The sequence below is a fragment of the Crocuta crocuta genome, unplaced genomic scaffold, assembly GCF_008692635.1.
Source record: "Crocuta crocuta isolate KB4526 unplaced genomic scaffold, BGI_CrCroc_1.0 scaffold556, whole genome shotgun sequence".
In the NCBI taxonomy this organism is placed as follows: domain Eukaryota; kingdom Metazoa; phylum Chordata; class Mammalia; order Carnivora; family Hyaenidae; genus Crocuta; species Crocuta crocuta.
In genome coordinates, this window is record NW_027527436.1 from 4,005,026 (window position 1) to 4,028,476 (window position 23,451).

At 35.9% G+C, this 23,451-nt stretch overlaps 2 protein-coding genes across 3 annotated transcripts in view; one reads left to right on the plus strand and one right to left on the minus strand.

Annotated features, from left to right (window-relative positions):
* The window catches only part of GPATCH2 (G-patch domain containing 2), a 193,439-nt gene extending 175,739 nt beyond the window's left edge, over window positions 1–17,700 (minus strand). For both annotated transcript variants that reach the window (XM_077759483.1, XM_077759489.1), the window contains exons 1-3: window positions 17,519–17,700; window positions 6,215–6,931; window positions 987–1,048 (exon numbers count right to left, since the gene is read on the minus strand). In XM_077759483.1, coding sequence (XP_077615609.1) covers window positions 987–1,048; window positions 6,215–6,931; window positions 17,519–17,574 — 835 coding nt within the window. In that variant the 5' untranslated portion in view covers window positions 17,575–17,700. The remainder of the gene's footprint in view (window positions 1–986; window positions 1,049–6,214; window positions 6,932–17,518) is intronic.
* The window catches only part of SPATA17 (spermatogenesis associated 17), a 181,913-nt gene continuing 176,076 nt past the window's right edge, over window positions 17,615–23,451 (plus strand). Inside the window, exon 1 of the mRNA XM_077759492.1 lies at window positions 17,615–18,053. Coding sequence (XP_077615618.1) covers window positions 17,986–18,053 — 68 coding nt within the window. The 5' untranslated portion in view covers window positions 17,615–17,985. The remainder of the gene's footprint in view (window positions 18,054–23,451) is intronic.

The following is a 23,451-nucleotide window of genomic DNA, read 5'->3' on the forward strand; positions in this document are numbered from 1 at the left end:
GGCCTATGTATTTAAATGAGAATTTAGGTATATTATCAAGGTAGTCAAGCTCACTCTGAGTCCCAAAGCTCTAACATATTTCTGCAGTCTCCTAACTTTAAAAAGTCTATGGTCTTTAAAACAGTATGTGCCTATTTACCTGGAATATATGAGTTATAAGTAAGAAAAAAATTAATCATTTAATTGATTCCTATTGTAAAGAGGATGAACAGACTAAGAAAAGAATGTGTAGGCAACTATGATCTTGTTCTTTGTTTTCCATATCATTAGACTATGTATAATTTAAAACAATAAATTTTGGCTTTGTCCCTTAGAACTTACTGCTTTGCTCTAAAGATTCTCAAGAAAGGAAGGTAACATTTGTGGTAAGTATTTGCGGATATGCCTTTTGATCCCTTATTGTCCTATTTTCTTCCCAAATACATAGTTTCAAAATAATGCCACGTTAAAGTGTGAAAAGCTTCAGGAAACTTCAAAGATGTTAAAGATCTAAGCTGCAAGACATTACCGTTGAACAGTTTACAATACTGAATTCATGAAAACTGTCTAATTACTTACAAACCGGATAGGATGAATAAATGTCATGGCTGAATAAAAATGACAAATGACTTGCAAATCCATCTTTATTAATGCTTACACAGTATTAAATACATTTGGAATCAGGTGGAGAATGAGAACCAGTGTCTTGTGAACTTGCTAAGAGACAAAATTGAAAAGACTGAGGTATGTAAAGCTTGCTTAAGGAAGATAATCCTTCCTTAATATTATTAGCTCCACATACTAGCTTTTGGAGATAATCAATTACATTAGGTCATGAAGACAGGATACCCTTCATAGTATAAAGAAGGACTAAAGCCCAGTCCACGAAGCAGGCGTGTGTAAGGTAAATGGATTACAGTTGCCAACCTAGGGAGTAACTAGTAATAAGCACAAACTTTCAAATGAAGACATTTTTCCAAAGGAATAAAAAAATAGCATTTCGGTACCTTGTCTTCCCTCATCATTGGTAAATAAACCAGCATCAGTGCTGCTGAGACTGCTGGAATCACTGTAATAAGGGAAAAGAAAAAAAAAAAAACAGATCAAAAGAACAATTGATCTCTCAGTCGTAAAATTTTAAAGAGACATGGCAGCTCAGAGATGAAACTTAAGCCTGACAAAGATCTGAAAGAAAATAAGATGATTTTTTTTAATCAAACTGCAAATATTCTGGTTCCATTAACTATAGAGCATATTATTTTTGGCACATAAAACCACAGGAATCTAATGGGACCCTGACAGTAAGCCAGATGTGACTGCAACGAGGTGCTGACACAATTGATGCATTTTATTATCTGCTTTCATCAAATGCTCACTGCTCCTTTCTCATGCCGTGTGCAATTCAGCCTGAGCCCGGAACACCGCTGCTCAATAAAATGGGGAAAGTCTCAATCAAAAGCAGCCTACGCCTTTCTTCAGCATATGAAATACAAGGGCCTGGCATGAAATTACTTTTCATAACCCCGTTTGCAAATATTCTGGAAAAGACATTACTTAAGAATTCACAACAACTCTATTACTTAGCAAGGAGGAAAAGAAGTTTACAATGATAACAATCCATTAAGTCAAAGTTAAAATCCCTCTGAACTAAGTGATGCAATATTGCCAATATTAAGGAGGAGGTAAGTAAAAATAATAGGTACTCCACACTTCCATAGAAGTCTGAGTATAATACAAAGGCAAATGTCACATACAAATTAAAACAAATAGTAGATATTTGACTGACATGAATAAACTGTCACTATTAGTTCTAACAGAAGCCATGCTTATATGAAAACCTAGTTAGTTGAAAAACACAAAAACAAGATTGGGTAATAAACAGGCTTGGTTGTCCTCTAAAGAAAACTGATGATGTTCTTTAAAAATTCTCATATACTCTCTTCTTCCTATAATTTTTAATTTTAACCAATCAGGAAATTGCTCCAGGTGAATTTTATAATACTTTTCCTGTTTACACACACAACTCTATAACCTGACTTATTAAACAAAATCAATCTGTTTTAAAATATTTAAATTGAGAGTTCAAATTAAAACCATAGATGAGAGTAAACCCAAATGTTTTCTGAATATAGAATATAATTTCAGTTGTCTGATTTTTAAAAAATAAATAAAAACCAAAAGTATAAAGATTTGCCAAGTGGCAAACACATTTTACCAAGAAACTCTAAGTACCTTTTTCTTTAACTTTCTTCATATTAGGAGAATGTATAAAGGTCCCTAAACTGTACAATGTGTTAATGAAAGAAAATAATAGTTTCTCAGACAATCACATTCATATTTTCTTATTCACAAACACGCATGCTCTTCTATGTATAGTAATGTTAGAGTACTAAAAACACTTCAGAAAGTTTTCCTTTTTGCTGTTTAGCTGTCCAAACTACTATTGTTTTTTTTCTCTTCTGTGATTGAGTAGTGCTTTTCTGTCTGTCTATATCAACACAACCCTAGAACACGGCGTTATCATATACCTGAGTCACAATTCTTTTTCGGAAATCCTTGAGGCAAAATGTATTTAAAATTCAAAATTTTTCAAATTTTGGAAAGCTATGTTCTACAATGACTAAATGCCTAATAGGGGCCTGGGGTGGCACTCCAGAATCAAACTTATTATTTTTTTTTCAATTAAATGAATGAATATCCATTAAATACTGTTCAAGTTAGGTCTGGCCACAAATGGATTAGTTTTTCACAGCTTTCAGAATTCATATTTAAAGATAAAGGATTATGAAACTACGTGCTCTTTTCTTCTTTCCTTCTTTTCTTTCTTTTTCTTTCTTTCTTTCTTTCTTTCTTTCAGTACAATGGTCTTCTAATTTCTGAGTTTAGATTTACCTCTTTAATATAGTCTACATGTAACCAGGCTCATCTTTTTCAAATATAACTTTCTGACTAAAAATATTATGATATCCTGGATGGTATCCTGGAACAGAAAAAGGCTATTAAAGAAAAACAAGGGAATTCTAATAAAGTATTGTCCTTCATTAATAACGTGTCACTATTTGGTTTATGGATTCTGACAAGTGCTCTACAACAGGGGAAGCTGGGTGTTGGGTATATGGGAACAGGATATACAGAAACCCTCTGTACTATCTTTGCAACTTACATATCAAACTAAAAGTATTCTAAAAGAGAATGTTTATAAAACACATGTGCAGGGGCGCCTGGGTGGCTTAACCGGTTAAGCGTCCGACTTTCGCTTAGGTCATGATCTCGCGGTTCGTGGGTTCGAGCCCCGCGTTGGGCTCTGTGCTGACTGCCAGCTCGGAGCCTGGAGCCTATTTCAGAGTCTGTATCTCCCTCTCTCTCTGACCCTCCCCTGCTCATGCTGTCTCTCTCTCTCCCTCCTAAAATAAATAAAAATATTTTTTAAAAAAAACAACACATGCGCATATCTATACATACAAGTACATATATATTGTAAATTAAATAAACAAAATAATAAAATGTTTTCTATTAAAAACCTAAAATTACTTCCCCATACTTTTTGGATTAAATACAGATTTCAAGGCTCTGTATGGGTGACTCCTACCTAAATTCTTCCCCTCCCTATCTCTTTCGTTTATGTTCTTTCTCCAAGTGGTATACCAATCTTCTCTCTACTCTCTCTGCCTGCTTAGTCTTCTTAAGATATAAGGAAATCAGACTTCCCTCTATGAGAGCAGCTCTTAGTCTCTAATGACGCTGGTCTTCTTTTGGGATCTTTTTACATGTGTTTTAAACATGTTTCCTTATTTGTATTTCACCACATTGACATCTAGCTAGTTGCTCCAAGTATATCATGTAGTTGTTAGCATGTTCAATAAATCAGAACAAGAACTTACATGGAAGCAAGCTTTTCATTTTCAGCATCTGACAGCCAGTGTGGCTTATGTCCATGAACACCTCTTTCCACCTTTTTTTTTTTAAAGCATGACTTTTATAGCACAGTATTCAGAGGATACTGTGGAATGGATGGAATATATTCCATGAATGCTGGTCAAATTAATGTTTGTATGCTAATCCCTCCCCTGTGCCCCAATCTGTTCATTTCCTGTATTTTTGATTCTTGAAACAAGAAATCATCTGAGAGCCCTCCTTCTCTTTCATCTTCCCAAATACAGTTCACCGTCCACTGATTCCAACTCTTAGAAGTGCTCTATTTTTTTTTCCCTCTACTATCACTGTCATAATTCACCTCCCACTGAAGGATGGATTGGAGGTGGGTCAAAGCTAAAAAAAAAAAAAAAAAATACTGTTACTGAGATCCTGTTAACTTGAGAAAATATAAATCTAATTGAGTTTCTTCACTGTTAAAATTCCTCCCATCACTTACATGATAAAATCCAAAGTACCATAGTACACAAGGCCTTCAAGACACGCTCACTGCTGTAGCCTCAACCCCCACTTTATGTTCTAGTAATAACAAACTACACGTACTTTCCCAAATACATCACACTCTGCTCCACAATCCATGCCTTAGTGCTTGCTTCAACCACAGCTCCTAGGAAATCTTCCTGAGCAGTACTTTCCACTCAGCACACTTCATTTTTGTTGTCTGCTTGTCTGCTAGCTATTCTAAACTACAGGGCTGTAGGGAACAGGCACTGCCTTATTTAGCAACCTTCACCCAGAAAGAATATGCATCTGAGTGACAACAAAAATAGTTACATGTCTAAGTTTTAAATTAGAGAAAAAATATTTAAAGAATTATTCAGGAGTGAAAACATCCTCTCTGAAAATTTGTTCCTGGGCTGTTGACTGCTGGGTACACTCATTATACCTAATAGATACTCAAATATTTCTTACAATGAAGAGAAATCAGGAGAGTTTCATCTCATTTTCCTTCCAGGTTTGATGTCTGTCAATAAAAGGCAGACATCAACAAAAGGAGGGGCTTGGACACTCAATCCAAAAAGCAAGTAATCTGTAAATAATCTGGAAATGAATACTTAGTCTCCACTACACATAGGCTCCCTCCCAGCAACTGAGCAAGATAATCACCTTCAAGTCAGGCTGAGTGGTCCTTAGTCACAATGGCTCAATCTACTGTACAAATAATTTTCAGTATGGTATAAAAAATGCCCACTTTTTTGGGAAGAAAAGCAGATATGATAAACCTCTCAAAGCCTTCCTGAAACACTTTTTGTTTTGTTTTATTTTGAGTAATTTTTACTTCCTTAGAGAAATTACATAAATAGCAAACCATCTCTAATAAAAGCCCCATGCTATAAGTTTTACCAGATCCTATTCATGTTTGTAATCATATTTGTAAGCAAACACATATGTATATACAAAATAATATATATTATTAAATATATATATTAAATTCATGGTCTACAATCTACATGATTAAAATGAGGTCAGTTTACAAATTAAAATCAAATATTCTTTCCTAGTAAGGAATGTTTTTTTGTTTATTTTTTTCTGGATCATAGTTCTGTGTTTGGTTTTAAGAACATGCCTAAAAAGATGAACAGGGGCAATACTTTTTCATTTCCTATAGTAGCATTAGTTCTGTGTTAAAAAAAAAACGATCACTTACCTTTTGATGCTGTCAAAACAGTACTTAACAATTATGGTGGTGTATCTGCTTTCTAGAATAGGTACATACGACTAGCTGCCAAAGGGTCATTGTTTTCCTCATTTGTCTAATGACAGTATCAAGTGTTTCTATACTGTAAATTAGGTTTTACAATTCATAAGTGATCAGAATTCCCAGTAATCCACAGACTTTTAAAAATACCAGTCATATGTGTTGAAGCGGTACCAATTTTTGATTCTTAAGAATCAAAATAAGCCGATGAATTGTGACACTAAAAAGCACCAAAGCTAGAGCTCTATAATTAAGCAAATAAATAATTATAAGTCAAATTCTAAGTGTTACGAATGTGCTGTTATTCAAAAGTGCATTCTTTCCCATTGAAAATCCATTTCTTTTCTCTTTATAGCTGAAAATTAAATCTTTAAAACACAATCAAAAGACTTTGTGTAAATCAAATAAGCAATTTTGTTTTGTGCTAAACATCATAAATTATAAGGAAATATAACCATGGTTAAACAGTAATATCGCTATTATTATATTTCATATTGTTATAATTTATAATTGCTTTAAAATAGAATTACTTAAAATACACAACACGCTCAAGCACAAACAATGAAGACACACATTTTTATACTTAGAGAATATAAAAGTCACCTTTCACTCATGAGTTCATCTGAGACTTTTTGCTCTTCATAGTCCATTTTGTCCTTACTGGTCTGGCTTAGTTCCTCACTTTCTAGAACTACTCCTTCATCTTGGATTTTTGGACCTTGTCTAATTATTTTCAATTTCCTTTTTTTGACTTTGTTCTTGGTAAACTCTTGATATTGGTAAGCTCTATCATTGTCCATGTCCTGATCTCTACAACCTTCAAGGGGCTGGGTCAGCGTCCGTTTGTTAGAGATGTCCTGCGGAAGGTCCACGGCCATGCGTTTTACCTTTCTCCTTCTGCGCAGAGTTCTGTTCCCAAGGCTGTCCACAGCAAAATCAGATTCATGCCACAGGGGTCTTTTTCCTCGCACATTATTATTTAAGTTTGATGATGGCCTGCGCTTGGCCACTAACATTTGGTCGTCAGAGTCACTATGATCTTTTTTATTATTATTGTGATTGTCTCTGTAGTCCTTGCTTGGTTCCTCTAAACTAGAATCAGAGCCTTCACTTAAGCAGTGACCAGTCTCCCAGGGGTGGTGAACATTATATGACCTCCGTTTTCTCCCTCTCCTTTTCCTTGCCTGACGTTTCAGAGGGCAAGATATGCTTCGAGAATGGTCTCCAGTTTCAGCAAATCCACCCCGAGCTTGCTCTGAGCTCTCTTCCAGCGCTGAGACAAGATCATGAACCAGCTCCTCCATGGTTCGACTGAAATGCCTACAGTTTTAAAAAAAGAAAAAAAAATTAATGAAAATAGTATTAGCTGCATCAACCTAGTTTATTACAGCAGACAATTCACTCTAAATCTAAAATTAATAGTTATTATAAAGAAATGTTTAAAAGCTATTTAATTTTTGTATCCCAGATAGTTTCAAATATTCTGACTCATTTTAAGCTCCTTTTTCATATGTAAGTTCTTTTATTAAACATAGGAATTACTTCAAGATAGAGTAAGCAAATATCAGCAATGAAAGATCCCAGGAATTTCATATTTTCACCGTATAATTATAGAAAATTTATTTCTGCTTAACTCCCTGCTGATTAGTCTCCTGCCCTTTCCCTAGAGTCAGTTTTTCTAGAACAGTTATAGAGAGAACTTTCTCAATCCTTCTGCCAACCACCCCTCCCCCACACCAATTTCTAAGTGAAGAAGGAAGCGGTACAATCCTCTACTCACCACTCGCTCTACCCAGTCACTACCATGATGTGTGAGGGAGATGGAAAGACTGACGGGTACTTTCAAGATTTGTAATATATGTGAACAGAGAGTTTAACCGGACACGAGACATATATTTAGGCCACACTAATCTCATAACTCAGTCATGCAGAAACTGTTCATACTCAAACTGGAGCCTCACTGGTCTAAAATGGCCCATCATTTTTCTTATAACTCATTCTGAGACAGTTTCTTGATATTTTTTAAATAAAAAGAAACAAATAAAAACCATTAAATTGTGCTACCAGTGAGAAAATGATCTACTTGTCAGCTAGGATAAGCATTCTTTATGAACTTTTAGCAATTATACGGATCCTTTCCAAACACAACTCCCAAAGATTCAGTTGGTGAAGAAGAGCCCAAAACTCTGATTTTAGTTTTTAAACATTATAGTTAATTCAAACATGTGTCTTTCTTATAAAGATCATGAACAATCATTTGAGTCTCAGAAGGACCTAGAGATCAAAATATTCTCAACTATAGAGGTCTACAGAATTTCTAAATCTATAGTAGGGGTAGGTATACTTTTCTGTGAAGGGCCACCAAACAGAAAAAATTTTAGGCTTTGCAGTCCATTAGGTTTGTGTCATAACTACTCAACGTTAGGCACTGTAAGGTGAAAATAGCCCTAGGCAATACATAAATGAATGGCTATGTTCTAATAAAATTTTATTTATTATTATTTTTTAAACTTAAAAAATTTTTCTACATTTATTTATTTTTGAGAAACAGAGTGAGACAGAGTACGAGTGGAGGAGGGGCAGAGAGAAAGAGGCACAGAATCTAAAGCAGGCCCCAGGCTCTGAGCAAGCATTCATTCAGCACAGAGCCTGATGCAGGGCTCGAACCCACGACCGTGAGATCATGACCTGAGCTGAAGTCGGATGCCCAACCGGCTGAGCCACCTAGGCGCCCCTCTAATAAAATTTTATTTACAAAACCAAGTGATGGCTGGCTATAGTTTGCTGACCCCTGGTTTATATAGTCTCTACAGTCTATAATTTTAGGCATTTCCAAGCTCCCAATAATAATTTTTCATTTTGTGTTTTCATTTGAATAATCTGAAAATACACATACATTTTTAATTCAACTGGATTTACTACTTATAAAATGTTTCACACATACAGCTTCTAACACAAGTACTTACTATGTGCTAGGCCCATTTTTAAGTGCTTTATATGCATTATTTCATTTCATTCTCACATAATGACCTTAGAAGGTGATATATGAGATACCCAGAGACACTGACGTTAAGGGCAATTTGCCCAAAGTGACACACCTAGAAAACGGTAGAAACATGTTTCAAACTTCAGCAATCTGGTTCTAGAGCCTGAATGCTAACCAACAACAGCCAAAAACAGCATTCGAGTAGCACACAATTCCAGCATCCAGTTTGCATTTTTGTTTATGAGTGATGTAACAGCAGGTGGTACTATTTTAATTTTGGGGACAGATTTAATATATATCTGTGTAAACCCAAATGACTCACACTTAGGCATTATATTCTTCTGAACAGAAAGAGGAATGGGAGACCTGGATCAATACTGCACAGGGCAGTACAGGTGGTGGATGTCGGCTGAATCCAAAGACCCAAAGCTGTAGTTATCAGTGAAATGTACACTGTGAGCAATTAACTAAATGGACTTAGTCTTTCATTTAATGTGGGTATTGTATTTTCCTGCTCTATCTCCTTTAGCATTCTGAATGGGAAAAAAAGCCTTTAGAGAGACACATTTTTAAAAAAACATGATGATTGAAATACATATTTTAAATAAACACTAGAAAACCACCTAAAGGGTCCTATATATTACTCAGGTTTCAGAGCCCTGGATTTGATTATGAGAAGTACGTGTCACATATGAATTAGCATTAAGCCAAAAGAAGGACTATAATTCTGAGTACACTGATAAGCCAAATAGGACTATTTCTCCATTACCTCTATGTTAATAATCACATTTTTTGTTTTCCCTTTATTGCAATGAATATTTTGTTCATTTCCATTAATACTATTTCTTTGGAAGAAATGTAGTCTGAAAGACCTAATTATCTCTGAATATAATATTGCACCTTTAATAAAATTCACTGGAAGCCAGCTTAACATGTATTAGAATAAGGACCCTTTGTCTAAAAGAAGATTCAGTATCACCTGGTTCTTAAGTAACTTACTTTTTGAAGATGCAGTTTTCTTATCAATGGGTGAATGGCTAGGTCTAAATATTATTATATGAAATTAACTCAATGCATGAATATAATCTCCAATTAAAGTTGCATGTTATTTTTGAATTTATAATCTAGTGCTTTACTACAGGAAAGAAAATGTGGTGAACCTAACATCAGATAAAGGTTAGCAATCAGATTCAATCCACTGAAATTTAAGTGTTGAATCAATTTCATTTAAAAAGTATTACTGTAACAAACATAGCTTAAGAAAAAACTGATAATATTACTAAGGATCAAAGCAAAATTTCTTCTTTTTTTTTTTAATTTTTTTTTAATGTTTTCAAAGCAAAATTTCTTGATAACAACATTAAAATAGTCACCTTACTTGATTTTATAGTGTTTTTCTCAAGAAAATAAAAGACATTAAAAAAAATTTAGGGGCGCCTGGATGGTTCAGTTGGTTAAGTGTCTGACTTCAGCTCAGGTCATGATCTCATGGTTCCTGGGTTTGAGCCCCGACCATGTCAGGCACTATGCTGACAGCTCAGAGCCTGGAGCCTGCTTTGGATTCTGTGTCTCCCTCTCTCTCTGCCCCTCCCCTACTCCTCTCTCTCTCTCTCTCTCTCTCACAAACATTAAAAAAAGTTAAAACAATTTAATAAGAACCCAATTTATTCTATGATGTCACTCAAATAGGAATCAGATATGAATACCAACTAAAACAATTACTTTAAAAAGACTTTTGAAAAGATCCATAAAAACACAGAAAAAATAATTCAACATTCAAAGTTAAAATCACTTTTCTTCCCCTTCAGTTTCAACTAACCAGACTCTGCAAGTCAAAACCCTTGTTAATGAGCTACCGATATTATAGTCAGTCAGGCTGTGTCTCACTTCTATCTCTCAGGGAAAACTGGCATCAACTGGCCTCACAGAAATAAAGTCATTATAAGACACCACATAATCAATAGCTCATTTATTTCCTTTGCCTTGACAGTTGTATTGAAGACCATGGTATGGAAACACTGTATCTTCAAGATATTTTCTTAAATGAGACCTTTCCTATTGAAGAAGGAACCTGAAAATATATAACTTTTCTGTACAAAAACATGTTTATTAAGCATTCATAGCTGTAAAGTTTAATTACAGTAAAATTCAGTGAATTACCACTTAGCTAATTTGAATAATATTCACATTTAAAAAGCAATTTCTCTTCATTTGAAATTCAATGGAAACGATATCTTTTGAGAATAGTCTGCATTAGGTATAATGTCGAAGATGGCAGTTCACTAAGAGTTTTCTTAACAGACTCCAAATAAATAGAATAAGATTACAGTCCGATTATCTATATAAAGTTGGATTTTGTAAAATGACATGACCTGGGTAGATAAGCATTTTGATTTTTTGCAGGTGGTATTGCATTATACCAAGCAATATAAAACCTATGATCAACCCAAAATTTGATAGGCCAGTTTTAGGTAAGAATTTTTGGCAAAACGTTAAGCTTTTTGTTTGTCTTTTTCTGGGCAATATTAAAACATCCAACAAAATGAGTAAATTGTTCTCCCTGGCTTTCCTAACGTCAAACTCTAACTCAGACCAAGGCCTTTCTTAAAACCCTATGTTTGAGGGTGAGGATGCTCAATGAATGTAGAAAAACTGGCACTGAGTTTAGAGTTTTCTCTCAAATGTTTCTTGTTCAAGAAAGAAGACCCAGGAAGTTGCCTTCATCCAAACTCGGTACTCACATGTCCGTGCTGTCATATGTCACATGTCACACACATGTCAACTGCTCACAGGATGAGCAGTTGAGTGAGGAACCAAGGCCTCTCAAACAGCAATCCACAATGTACTGGCAGGCACAGTGGGAGATGAAGCCCAAGAAGGCCCAGAAAACTGATCCCCAACTACTCCCTCATGACTTTTACTTGTTGAAGACTATTAGCAAGAACTACTATTCCTCAGAGGATTAAATATAGCAGGTACAGAAAATAGAGAATAATTTCCTTGCCTGGACACTGATAAAAATAACTACATAATAATAAGATGACATACCTGTGTGTCTACTGAGTAAACCCAACAAGTTGATGAAAAACGAACAAAAATCTTCCATATGTAACAAAAAAGTAACTGACTACAGTTATGAAATATCTAGGTAAGGAAAAAGAAATCAAATGCTCCTTATCACCTAATACATGGTAAAATTTTTCCTTTTCATTTCTGTAAAACGCGGGACTATCTCTTCTACAAAGTTAAGTAACTCTAGCAGTGGATTGCTAAAACTAAGTTGTGCACTGCTAAATACAACTACTTAATTGGCTTCTAGCAAATTAAGGAACTAGCCATTTACTCTTAGTTTATGGATGAATAAAAATTCAATGTGTACAAAACCACTGTAGGAGGAATATCTAGTCAAGAGCTATGCTGATGAATGTATGCTAACACTGACCACAAACCTAAGAAAACAGTCTTGGTATTATTACATGATTTGATATTCATGTTAGCTTTTGCTTAAGGTAGGAAGGGTTGTTTGGTCATAAAAGTAAAGTCAAAGAATACAAATTAAAATTAACACATAATAGTGTAGATCATGACAATGGGTGCCTAAACATGCAAAATAGGAGCCTTAGAGATGCTACTTTGGGGCCGCCTAGGGGGGCTCAATTGGTTAAGTGTCCAACTCTTGATTTCAACTCAGGTCATGATCTCAAGGTTCCTTAGTTTGAGCCCCAAGCTGGACTCTGCACTGACAGTGCAGAGCCTGCTTGGGATTCTCTGTCTGTCAGCCCCTCTCCCACTCATGCTTGCTTTCCCTCTCAAAAATAAATAAACATACAAAAAAAAAAGATGCCACATCAAGGGCTAAATTTCATGACTAATTCAATAAAATATGATAAGAATTATTTTAAGTTTGATTAAAATTTCTGCTGCTCATAGGAATTTACGAATTTCCTTCTTTAATGATAACGTTGTTTGTCAAAATAAGTCTTTACCTCAGCGTAGTAACCTTTAAAATGATTAACAGAATTATCTCCTTTTAAATATCTTGGGGAAATATTTCTTAGGAAATACAGAATAAGCTGAACATTAAATGTTAACATTTAAGCTAGTTTAGAAATTCCTTGACCTACCTATTTAAACCATTAATCAGAAGTAACCTTTTCTCTCTTCTTGAAAGAGGTAGCGTGGAGTTAGGGGAACTTATTATGAAACGTGTAAGTAATTAATGATAACTTTACATTAACATTAGGCAGTGCACGTGGAACAGAATTCTCTAGATGGGGGAAAAGGCTGGGAGGAAGCTAGAGAACACAAGCTTTAACGTCAAATCTATGAATCTGGAAGCTAAATTTCGCTATATTCCTTACCACAGATCCTAAACAAATTACTTATCTTTGGATTCTGTTTATTCATCATAAAAATTCCTGCCTTGAAGGGATTCTGTGGGATGAGAGTGGATACTTATATGTGAGAGTAGTTACTTCATTTTTTAACAACCTCTGTACATGAATAAGGTGGTCACTGAAATACCAAATCATTCTGCTTTTATGTATAACCACTCTATGAATCCTGAGGATATCATAATGAAAGCACAGATCTTAACCTTTCTGAGTTCTTGAACCACTCTGAGTCACGAGGAGAGGGAGAAATATCAGACATCTGCAAAAATTTTGCATATAATTTCAAGACATCCATGCACTCTTTAAAGATTTTCATGGATCTTAAAAAAAAATAACTAAAAAACAAAAAATTAATGCTGTGCTTCTGGCTATCTTAACAGATAGATACAAGAAAAAATAAATTACAGAAACTCATTCTGTCAATGATTTAAGAGCCACAGGTTCTCCACCAAACAGAAAAGTTCACTGCCAATGGAGCAAAAGCTCCAAGGACTTGCACTCAACTGGAAATGCAGCTGGCACCTGCTATCTGTCACTTTTGCTACTGTGGGGACAAGCAGAAAGCTTTCTTTCCTCCCTTCTTTACTCTAGCAGTCTGGCCAAAAATTAAAAATTAAATTAAATTTTAAAAAAATCATTCACGGCTTTAGAAAAAAAGTCTTATTCTACTTTCCAAATAGTGAGTTAATAAGGCAAGCTCATTTATTATTTAAATTTGAAGGTTTTTGTTTTTAACAAAAACCTCCTGAATGACTTCAGGAGTCATTCAAAACTTTACGCTCTACTCACTTTCGAAACGCAAATTGTTGAACAAGAAGCTGTGTAAATGAAATAAAGTCAATGTCTGAGACAAACAAAAATAATTTAGAGTCTAAAAAACAATTCATTCCAGTTCTCATCAACACGCATACATTAGAGCACATCTAGGCAAGCTTCTAATATGGATGAGGGATATCATTCATTGCTCAAACATGGTAACTACCTATTCAATATTTATTGAATATATAATATATTCTGAATTCTTAGAATAAGAATGAAAACAACTGAATATTAATTACAAGTACCTAGCATAATGCTTGACATGTAACAGATGTTAAAAAAAAGATCTGCTGGATGAACAAACCAATGAATGACTGAACAAATAACGAAAAATATGACTTTACTAAAAATTTAGACAACACAGATTTCAAAGTTTCTGCCACATTAACAAGCCAGATACTCTTAGCTTTCTAGCAAACTTTCTAGTGAAGCAAATGTGGTGGTAAAGGACAAATAATCAAAGATGGTTTAAAGGTTTCCAGGGGCACCTTGGTGGCTCAGTCGGTCAAGCGTCTGACTTCCACTCAGGTCACGATCTCACGGTTGGTGGGTTCGAGCCCCGCGTTGGGCTCTGTGCTGACAGCTCAGAGCCTGGAGCCTGCTTTGGATTCTATGTCTACCTCTCTCTCTGTCCCTTCCCCGCTCACGCTCAGTCTCTCTCTCAAAAATAAACATATAAAAAAAAAAAAAAGGTTTCCAGCTTGTCACAAATAAAAATGCTAAGAAGTTATGCTAATATTAAAGGGTTACTTGGCCAAAATCACACTGGCCATTGCTTTGATCCCTCATTGTTGAAATAGAAACGTGACTCAAACAAATCTGACAGTATGGAACTGACCTCAAGATAAAAGACTAAAAAAAAGGGCACTTATTTAAAAAATGCACACTTTCCACTATGTAGTTTCCTAACCAAAGAAAATAAAAATACTAAATAAGAATGAAACTACAGAAAAAAGGAAAAAAGATACAGAATCAGTACAGTTTATTTTTAAGGGCTTTTTTTAAAAAAGCAAATCATATAAGCTTAAATAAATAGTGTGGCTCAATATATCAATAATAATTCAATATTCTCTCATTAACAAGGACTTAATTGTAAAATGTGTTTAGTTCAACCTTTAAAGTCTTAAAAACCAGAAATTGACTTTAAATATAAATCACTAATAAGGTAAAAAATAACCAAAGTGGATCTTAATTATCAATGTGATTTATCCATTAATTAAATCAAATTTTAAAAGGCAGCTTAACATTATAAGTACCACAATATTTATGCTCTTTAGCCCCTAATTTGAAAACTGTATGTGAATGATTAGGCAGAAAAAGGAGATAGAAACTCTGAGGTATAATGATTTTATAAAAATGTAATATAAACCACTTAAAAGAATAGTTTGCACAGAAAATATATTCTTTTCCTGAGGATCTTATTATTCAATTGCATAAAAGTTGTCTTCTGTAGCAATAACTTACAGAATAAAATATCAGTTCTATTTTTCAACAAATTGTTAAAGGAGAGATAAATCATCTATTATTTACCCTTTTGGTGCCTAAAACTTGAAAATCTAACCTCAACATTGGAGAAAAAGTTGAAGTCATGCTGGGAGGTATATACAACAGCAATTCAGGTTGGCTAACATATCCGGGCATATTCTTTCTGTTTTAGATATTCCCGTGATGTTATATCTTATTCAGACAAATAGGATGTATACAGGATGGTTAAGAAATTTTTTAGATATGCCAGAATTATGCTGCAAATATGGGGCTTGGGGAAGTTATTTAAACTATATTTGATCCTGTTTTGCCATTGCTAAAATTCAAAAAAACGATAGCACCCACCTCAAGAAATTTACATGAGATATATGGACATAAAACGTGGCACCAGGTAATCAATCAGTAGGAGCATCCCCAGTGGTACTGAGATTTCATCATTGAGATAAAACTTACGTGCATAGTATGGTAAATGATCAACGAATGAAAAAGAACATTCCACTGAGAATCTTCTAATACCGGGATGCTTGTGCAGATAAACTAGAAAATCAAGGTTCCAGTTCTCTGGAAAGTGTTCATTCTGGCCAATCAGACGTGATTTTAAGAACTTCATTAAGAAGCAATGATTAAGTACTAAGCAGTATGTTATCTTCTGGCAACATAGGAAAGAATGAATTCTATGCCGATACTTGAAAATAAGAGAAGTACTTTAAGAGACCTGAAGGAAGGTTTCTCTGTATTATAAGGAGGTATCTAACTATGATTTGGTTAGAAGGTGAAAGGGAGAGGAAGGAGTTGAAAGAGTTATACTTTTTTATCAGTCATCTGTTCTAGAAGATGACCAACCTACACAGCACATTTTGTTTAGCTCCCTTCACAAAGTACTGAATGGTGAAACATCAAGACAGATACCTATTAGATTACTGGGGAAGGCATTCTGGGGTAATGGAAATGTCCTATATCTTGTTTTGTGTGGTGATTACACAGTATATACATCTGTCAGAACTAAAAATATTCAACAGGTAACAAGTGTTTTGTTTTGTGCTAATGACACACAACACCATTAAGAAAAATATGGCTCATTTAAGAAAGTACTCCCTGCCTTCTCACTGGAAAATGTGAGAATTTAAAAAGTACAATCATTATAAAATGAACTACAGAATGATCTAATCTCATTCAAAACATTTTAGGCAAGATATTCTTTTAACTTTTCAGTGATAGATGATGCGGAGAAATTGAGATCACAGACTATTAAAGTGCCTCATGGTCTCATTCATTGCAGAATCTAAGAATGGGAGGTACGTCTTCCAGCCACAGTTCACCTGGTTTTCAATACTTTGTGTCTGAAATTGTCAGTGGGCAATTGGTTTCACTCCTTGTCGGATGTATACGTGGCGGAAGAGGGCTTGGGAAAAACAGTCCTGGCATTACGGAGTTTTCAACTAGAAACCCAAAACCCAGCTTCTAGGTCCGGAACTAAAATGTGCATGGCGATTTTGGACAACTCACTTGAGAATTCTGTGCCCGTGATAATCTCCTATCACAGAGCTGTCATAAAGATAAAGTGCGTTAATTTGTGAAAGCACTCTGAAAAGTCAAAGCAATATATTAGTATTTCAAAGTGGCACTGGCGATGTGGTGTTGCTGCCCTGGTCAAACCCCAAACCTAAAACTCTGGCATTTGTATGTTCTTAGGGAACACGCATACACATCTCATGTGAACTAGAATAGACCGGTCAAGGGGCAGAAACAGGCCACTCCCACTCCAGAAAAAAAGGGGGGTGAATGAGATGTCTTCCAGTACTAACTACACTTCCAGAACACTAGATTTCTGGGATTTGATCTTCCAAGACACCTGCTGTAATCTTCCACACTTAAAAGGGAAACTGACGGGATACGATCTATATTCAGTTAAATTCTTCAGTCCCTAGCCTTGCCAACAATCAGGGAAGAAACTGAATTGCTCTTGGAGTACAGAGAGCTTTCCTCCCCAGATATCGCAGAGTGTTAGGCAGTCAGCAAGCATTTACTGTACTCCTGCACACATCTTTAGCACACACCTCAACGCCTTCCTCAAATCGCTTCCATCCCAGGCACGAGTGAGAGCAAGGCCTAAGTGTCTTTAGATCGTCCATCACAACTCCCTCCCCCTTCCATGCCAGGTCCAGCGGCCTCAGGCCATCGCACCCCTTCCGGATCTCCCATCCCCAGGGCCGCCAGCCTCACCAGCTGTTCCCGGCGGCTGGAGCTCCGATCGGTTGGCGCCCGGCGGCCCCGAACATTAACGACACCCAGGAGCCCGGCCTCGAGGCTCAGGCCCGAAAACAGACTCCAACTACCACAGCACCAGCGACTTCCAGAAGCAGTTCAGCATTTTGAGCTGAGCTTCCGGAAGCAGACGGGAGGCGGAAACCGGATGCCCGGAGCAACCATTACTCCCGACTCTTCCCACCGCCTTCCTCGCCCGTGACCTCCTCCTTGTTAACTCATAGAAAAGATAGACGCAAGTCCCTGGAACTTTTTCCGACGCGGCATTTCTTAATTTTCTTTCTCGTGTTCTGCAAACTGAAGGAGGGTGGAAAAATAGGAGTGGAGTAGTCGAAAAGTTGTACCCCGGGACTGGCTTTATGGTTTAGCCCGGTTACCATGGAGACCGATAGTAACACCGGAGCTCCCGCAGACGCCAGGAGGCTATGGCCACATTAGCCCGGCTGCAAGCTCGGTCGACGTTCGTCGCACAGCAGTACTACTTCAGGAACAGGCAAGGCGTCGACTCGGGTCCAGTGCAGAGGGCTGACTTCCCCCTAGCCAGGGTTGCTCAGCAAGTTTCCTATTAACAAAGTCCCCGAATCAGTAAATACTACCCGCTTCTCCCCCGTTCGTTTCTTGCCCTCAGACTTAATCACAAGTTTAAAAGTAGCCTTCACATACAGGGAAATTATAGATGGGGGTAAAGGGTGGTCCTAGTAATCAGCTTGGCATGGCTTAGGAAACTGCCCACTATAGATAAAATTGTAGAATGAAGCATTTTTCTGTGACATCATCACTCCACCGTTTGATGAAACCAATGCCCTTCCTGTTGAAGTTTTAGTACTCTGACGAGGGTCACCCAGCCCTCTAGTTGGAAGATCTCAGTGTGTCCCCCATCTACTTGGGGATTTGAGCCTCCATTGTTTTGCAAATATCGTTGAGCTCAACTTTCTATGGTTCATTTGTCTTCCCAAAGTGGCAGTATCTAAACCATTCTGACAAGATAATCAGTATCAATATGCTAACTAATAGAAGAGCAATAAGGAAGACACTAATAGCCTTATCCATCTCTCTACACCCAAACTTCTTGAGCAGGACGAATTTCCTTTTGGCCATGACTTTCTGGAAGCAGTGCCTCAGGAGACTTTCCACCTTAAGAGAAACCACAAAAGAGTGAATTAGATAATGGTAGAACACAGTGAGATGGCAGACCAATGGAAAATATCAATAAGACAGGATTTTGCTGAGCTGTGGGGGGTTAACACTTATCTCACCTACTACATTCTTATCGCACTGTGTATCTCTTACAGTACTTACAATTCAGTTTTACATTGTTTGGAGATAATATCTATCATGCCTCTTATACTAGAAGTGGAGAGTGTCTGTTTTTTGCATATCATTATTTAGGTCTCTAGTGTCTATGATAGTTTCTGTTACATGATAGATGCACAATAATTCTTTGTCTGATTACTCTGTAAATGAATCTTTGAATGAATGAATGAATGATTAGACTTGGTTTAAGTAAATGTGCTAAAAATTGCTAAAGATAGAAATTATTTATTTACTATCTCTATATTACTATATTTATGGATAAATAAATTATCCATTTATTGAGCCTCCATTTGGAGGCTGTATCCTACATTTATGACACACCGATATAAAGAAGTAAGCTGCATCCTTCCTGATGTTCACAGCCTAATATGGAATGTATGCATTTAAAAACTGATTACAGTAGAGTAAGGATGAACAGGAAGGGAAAGAAACTAACATTTCTTGATAATGTGCTGGGAATTGTAGTAGGAAGTTTTCATATAATAACTCATTTGTTTTTCACAATGTTTCAAGTTAATGTATTACTCTCTTTTTGGAGCTGGGGAACAATATTCCAAAAAAGCGTGATGAACTGTCATAGAGCTGCAATAGACATGATTTTTTTCTACAGATTTCAATGTCAACCTTTGTCCTCATCTCCTGGCTTTTTTTTTTTTTTTAATGTTTATTTTTGAGAGAGAAAGAGTGAGCAAGAGAGGGGCAGAAAGAGGGAGACACAGAATCCAAAGTAGGCTCCAGGCTCTGAGCTGTCAGCACAGAGCCTGATGTGGGGCTCAAACTCATGAACCATGAGATACTGACCTGAGCCCAAGTCGGATGCTTAACCAACTGAGCCATTCAGGTGCTCCATCCATCTCCTGGCTTTTGACAATAGGTACATTTCCCCCAAATGGGAGGTTACGTGGAGAAGAGACTAGAGCTATGAAAAAGCAATGAAGAGAATAGGCTGGCATTCCTTCCTTTTCATTTAGTATTACTATTAATATTTCAGTATAATGAATAGTCTCTAAAAATCATTAAAGAATCAAAATTCCAATGTTTGCCTAGTTAAAACAACAACAGAGTATTGGTAGCTTTGGGCACAAAATATAAAATATTAATATATGAAAAAAGTTAACTGACAGTTTCCTGAAGCAATTACTGTCATTTCCCATGTGTTATTGGATAGATGAGCTCTTTGTAAACAGCAGTGTACATTAGAATCACTTGAGGATGATGTTAAAATATAGATTCTGATTCAGTGAGTCTCTGTTATGGCTAGAGCAGAGAATCTGTATTTCTCAGAAAAGTTCCTATGAGGTTCCATTTTGAAGAAAGAAAGAAAGAAAGAAAGAAAGAAAGAAAGAAAGAAAGAAAGAAAGGGAAAAGAAAAAGGAAAAAAGAGAAAGAAAGAAAAAAGGTGGGGGAGACTTTGTAGAAAAGGAACTAGGTATGGTTCTTATTATCTATTATCATCTATTTCTTAAACATCCTTACGAATTACATATCTATTCCCACTTTGCATGAGGGAAGGAAAATGTGATTCATATAGAAAAAATTCACAAGCCATTCAAAGCAATGTTAGTTTGATGGAAGGAGATTAAGCCAAGAGACCGACACAGGTGGCTACTGTAGAGTTAGAATTAATAGTTTGCACAGGTATAAATTTTAATACGGGTGTAATGAGAACTTTTACTGAAATAAAATTAGAGGAAAAAAGTTACTGGAATGAAATTTTAAAGAATAAACATTTCCAGTTATAAATATAATAAGTGAATTTAAAAATACAAAAGTTACGACTGAAATGTAAATGTTTTAGGAGAGCAGCATGGAGGTCATATCCAGGGGATTTAGTACGTGAATGACAGTCACTGCAGAATTTGTGAGTGGGGATGGGAAGAAGATAAATGACTAACAAAGAAGTAGTAGAAGACAACTTTCCTAAACTGGAGAAAGTATATGGCTTTGAATGAAAAGGGCTCTGAGTATGACACAGGATTTTTTTTTTAAAGACACTGTCTTAGATGTTATCTGGCAAAATTTCAAGGATACAGAAAAATTTCACAAGCTCCTAATCTAGACAGAAAAGAAAAAGTTATTTGCCAAGGAAGAAAGAAGCACTCATTGGTTCATAAGCAACGCAGGGACTTGTAAAAGAAAAGGACAATACTTATTGATTATTCAAGTCAATATCTAAAAAACCTAAACCCAGCACAGCTCTTATTCATTTTTTTTTGATGAAAGAAAGACATTTTCAGATATATAAAGACTCAGGGTTATGTCATCCATAGATCTGTTGGAGGAAGCATACTCAAGAAAGTACTCTGCAATCAAGTGAAAATTAAATTAGAACAAAGATCTCAAGATAGGGGAAGAGGAGTAAAATAAGTTATAGAAACAATAAGGAGCAACTATACTTGTATTTATAGTTAACTCTAGATNATTTTTGAGAGAGAAAGAGTGAGCAAGAGAGGGGCAGAAAGAGGGAGACACAGAATCCAAAGTAGGCTCCAGGCTCTGAGCTGTCAGCACAGAGCCTGATGTGGGGCTCAAACTCATGAACCATGAGATACTGACCTGAGCCCAAGGCGGATGCTTAACCAACTGAGCCATTCAGGTGCTCCATCCATCTCCTGGCTTTTGACAATAGGTACATTTCCCCCAAATGGGAGGTTACGTGGAGAAGAGACTAGAGCTATGAAAAAGCAATGAAGAGAATAGGCTGGCATTCCTTCCTTTTCATTTAGTATTACTATTAATATTTCAGTATAATGAATAGTCTCTAAAAATCATTAAAGAATCAAAATTCCAATGTTTGCCTAGTTAAAACAACAACAGAGTATTGGTAGCTTTGGGCACAAAATATAAAATATTAATATATGAAAAAAGTTAACTGACAGTTTCCTGAAGCAATTACTGTCATTTCCCATGTGTTATTGGATAGATGAGCTCTTTGTAAACAGCAGTGTACATTAGAATCACTTGAGGATGATGTTAAAATATAGATTCTGATTCAGTGAGTCTCTGTTATGGCTAGAGCAGAGAATCTGTATTTCTCAGAAAAGTTCCTATGAGGTTCCATTTTGAAGAAAGAAAGAAAGAAAGAAAGAAAGAAAGAAAGAAAGAAAGAAAGAGAGAGAAAAGAAAAAGGAAAAAAGAGAAAGAAAGAAAAAAGGTGGGGGAGACTTTGTAGAAAAGGAACTAGGTATGGTTCTTATTATCTATTATCATCTATTTCTTAAACATCCTTACGAATTACATATCTATTCCCACTTTGCATGAGGGAAGGAAAATGTGATTCATATAGAAAAAATTCACAAGCCATTCAAAGCAATGTTAGTTTGATGGAAGGAGATTAAGCCAAGAGACCGACACAGGTGGCTACTGTAGAGTTAGAATTAATAGTTTGCACAGGTATAAATTTTAATACGGGTGTAATGAGAACTTTTACTGAAATAAAATTAGAGGAAAAAAGTTACTGGAATGAAATTTTAAAGAATAAACATTTCCAGTTATAAATATAATAAGTGAATTTAAAAATACAAAAGTTACGACTGAAATGTAAATGTTTTAGGAGAGCAGCATGGAGGTCATATCCAGGGGATTTAGTACGTGAATGACAGTCACTGCAGAATTTGTGAGTGGGGATGGGAAGAAGATAAATGACTAACAAAGAAGTAGTAGAAGACAACTTTCCTAAACTGGAGAAAGTATATGGCTTTGAATGAAAAGGGCTCTGAGTATGACACAGGATTTTTTTTTTAAAGACACTGTCTTAGATGTTATCTGGCAAAATTTCAAGGATACAGAAAAATTTCACAAGCTCCTAATCTAGACAGAAAAGAAAAAGTTATTTGCCAAGGAAGAAAGAAGCACTCATTGGTTCATAAGCAACGCAGGGACTTGTAAAAGAAAAGGACAATACTTATTGATTATTCAAGTCAATATCTAAAAAACCTAAACCCAGCACAGCTCTTATTCATTTTTTTTTGATGAAAGAAAGACATTTTCAGATATATAAAGACTCAGGGTTATGTCATCCATAGATCTGTTGGAGGAAGCATACTCAAGAAAGTACTCTGCAATCAAGTGAAAATTAAATTAGAACAAAGATCTCAAGATAGGGGAAGAGGAGTAAAATAAGTTATAGAAACAATAAGGAGCAACTATACTTGTATTTATAGTTAACTCTAGATGAACACTTACTGAGATTTATGGGATACCCCTGATTCTGTGCAGTTAAAAGAATCCAGTAGGCATTTTCTGTTTACTTCCTAGACATTTCCTTGTGCAATTCAAAACTTCATCAGTACATTTTCCACCTTCCAAGTGATCACAGGCAGTGGTGTTGCGAATTTTCTCATTAATATGTAATGCAGGTCATTCTATATCCAGCTTCTAATAGCAGTTTTTCCCACTCCTCCAGCCTATGTGATAATAATAATTACTCCAGAGGCCAGTCTTTTTAGTGACCTCAGAACTCCCTACAGTCTCTCCCTTCACCCAGTCCCAAAGTCAATGCCGTATGTTTAAGATTTGCAATACTGCCTACCATGATATCTTTCAGTTTTTTAAGTTTTTTGTTTCCAAAGTTGTTA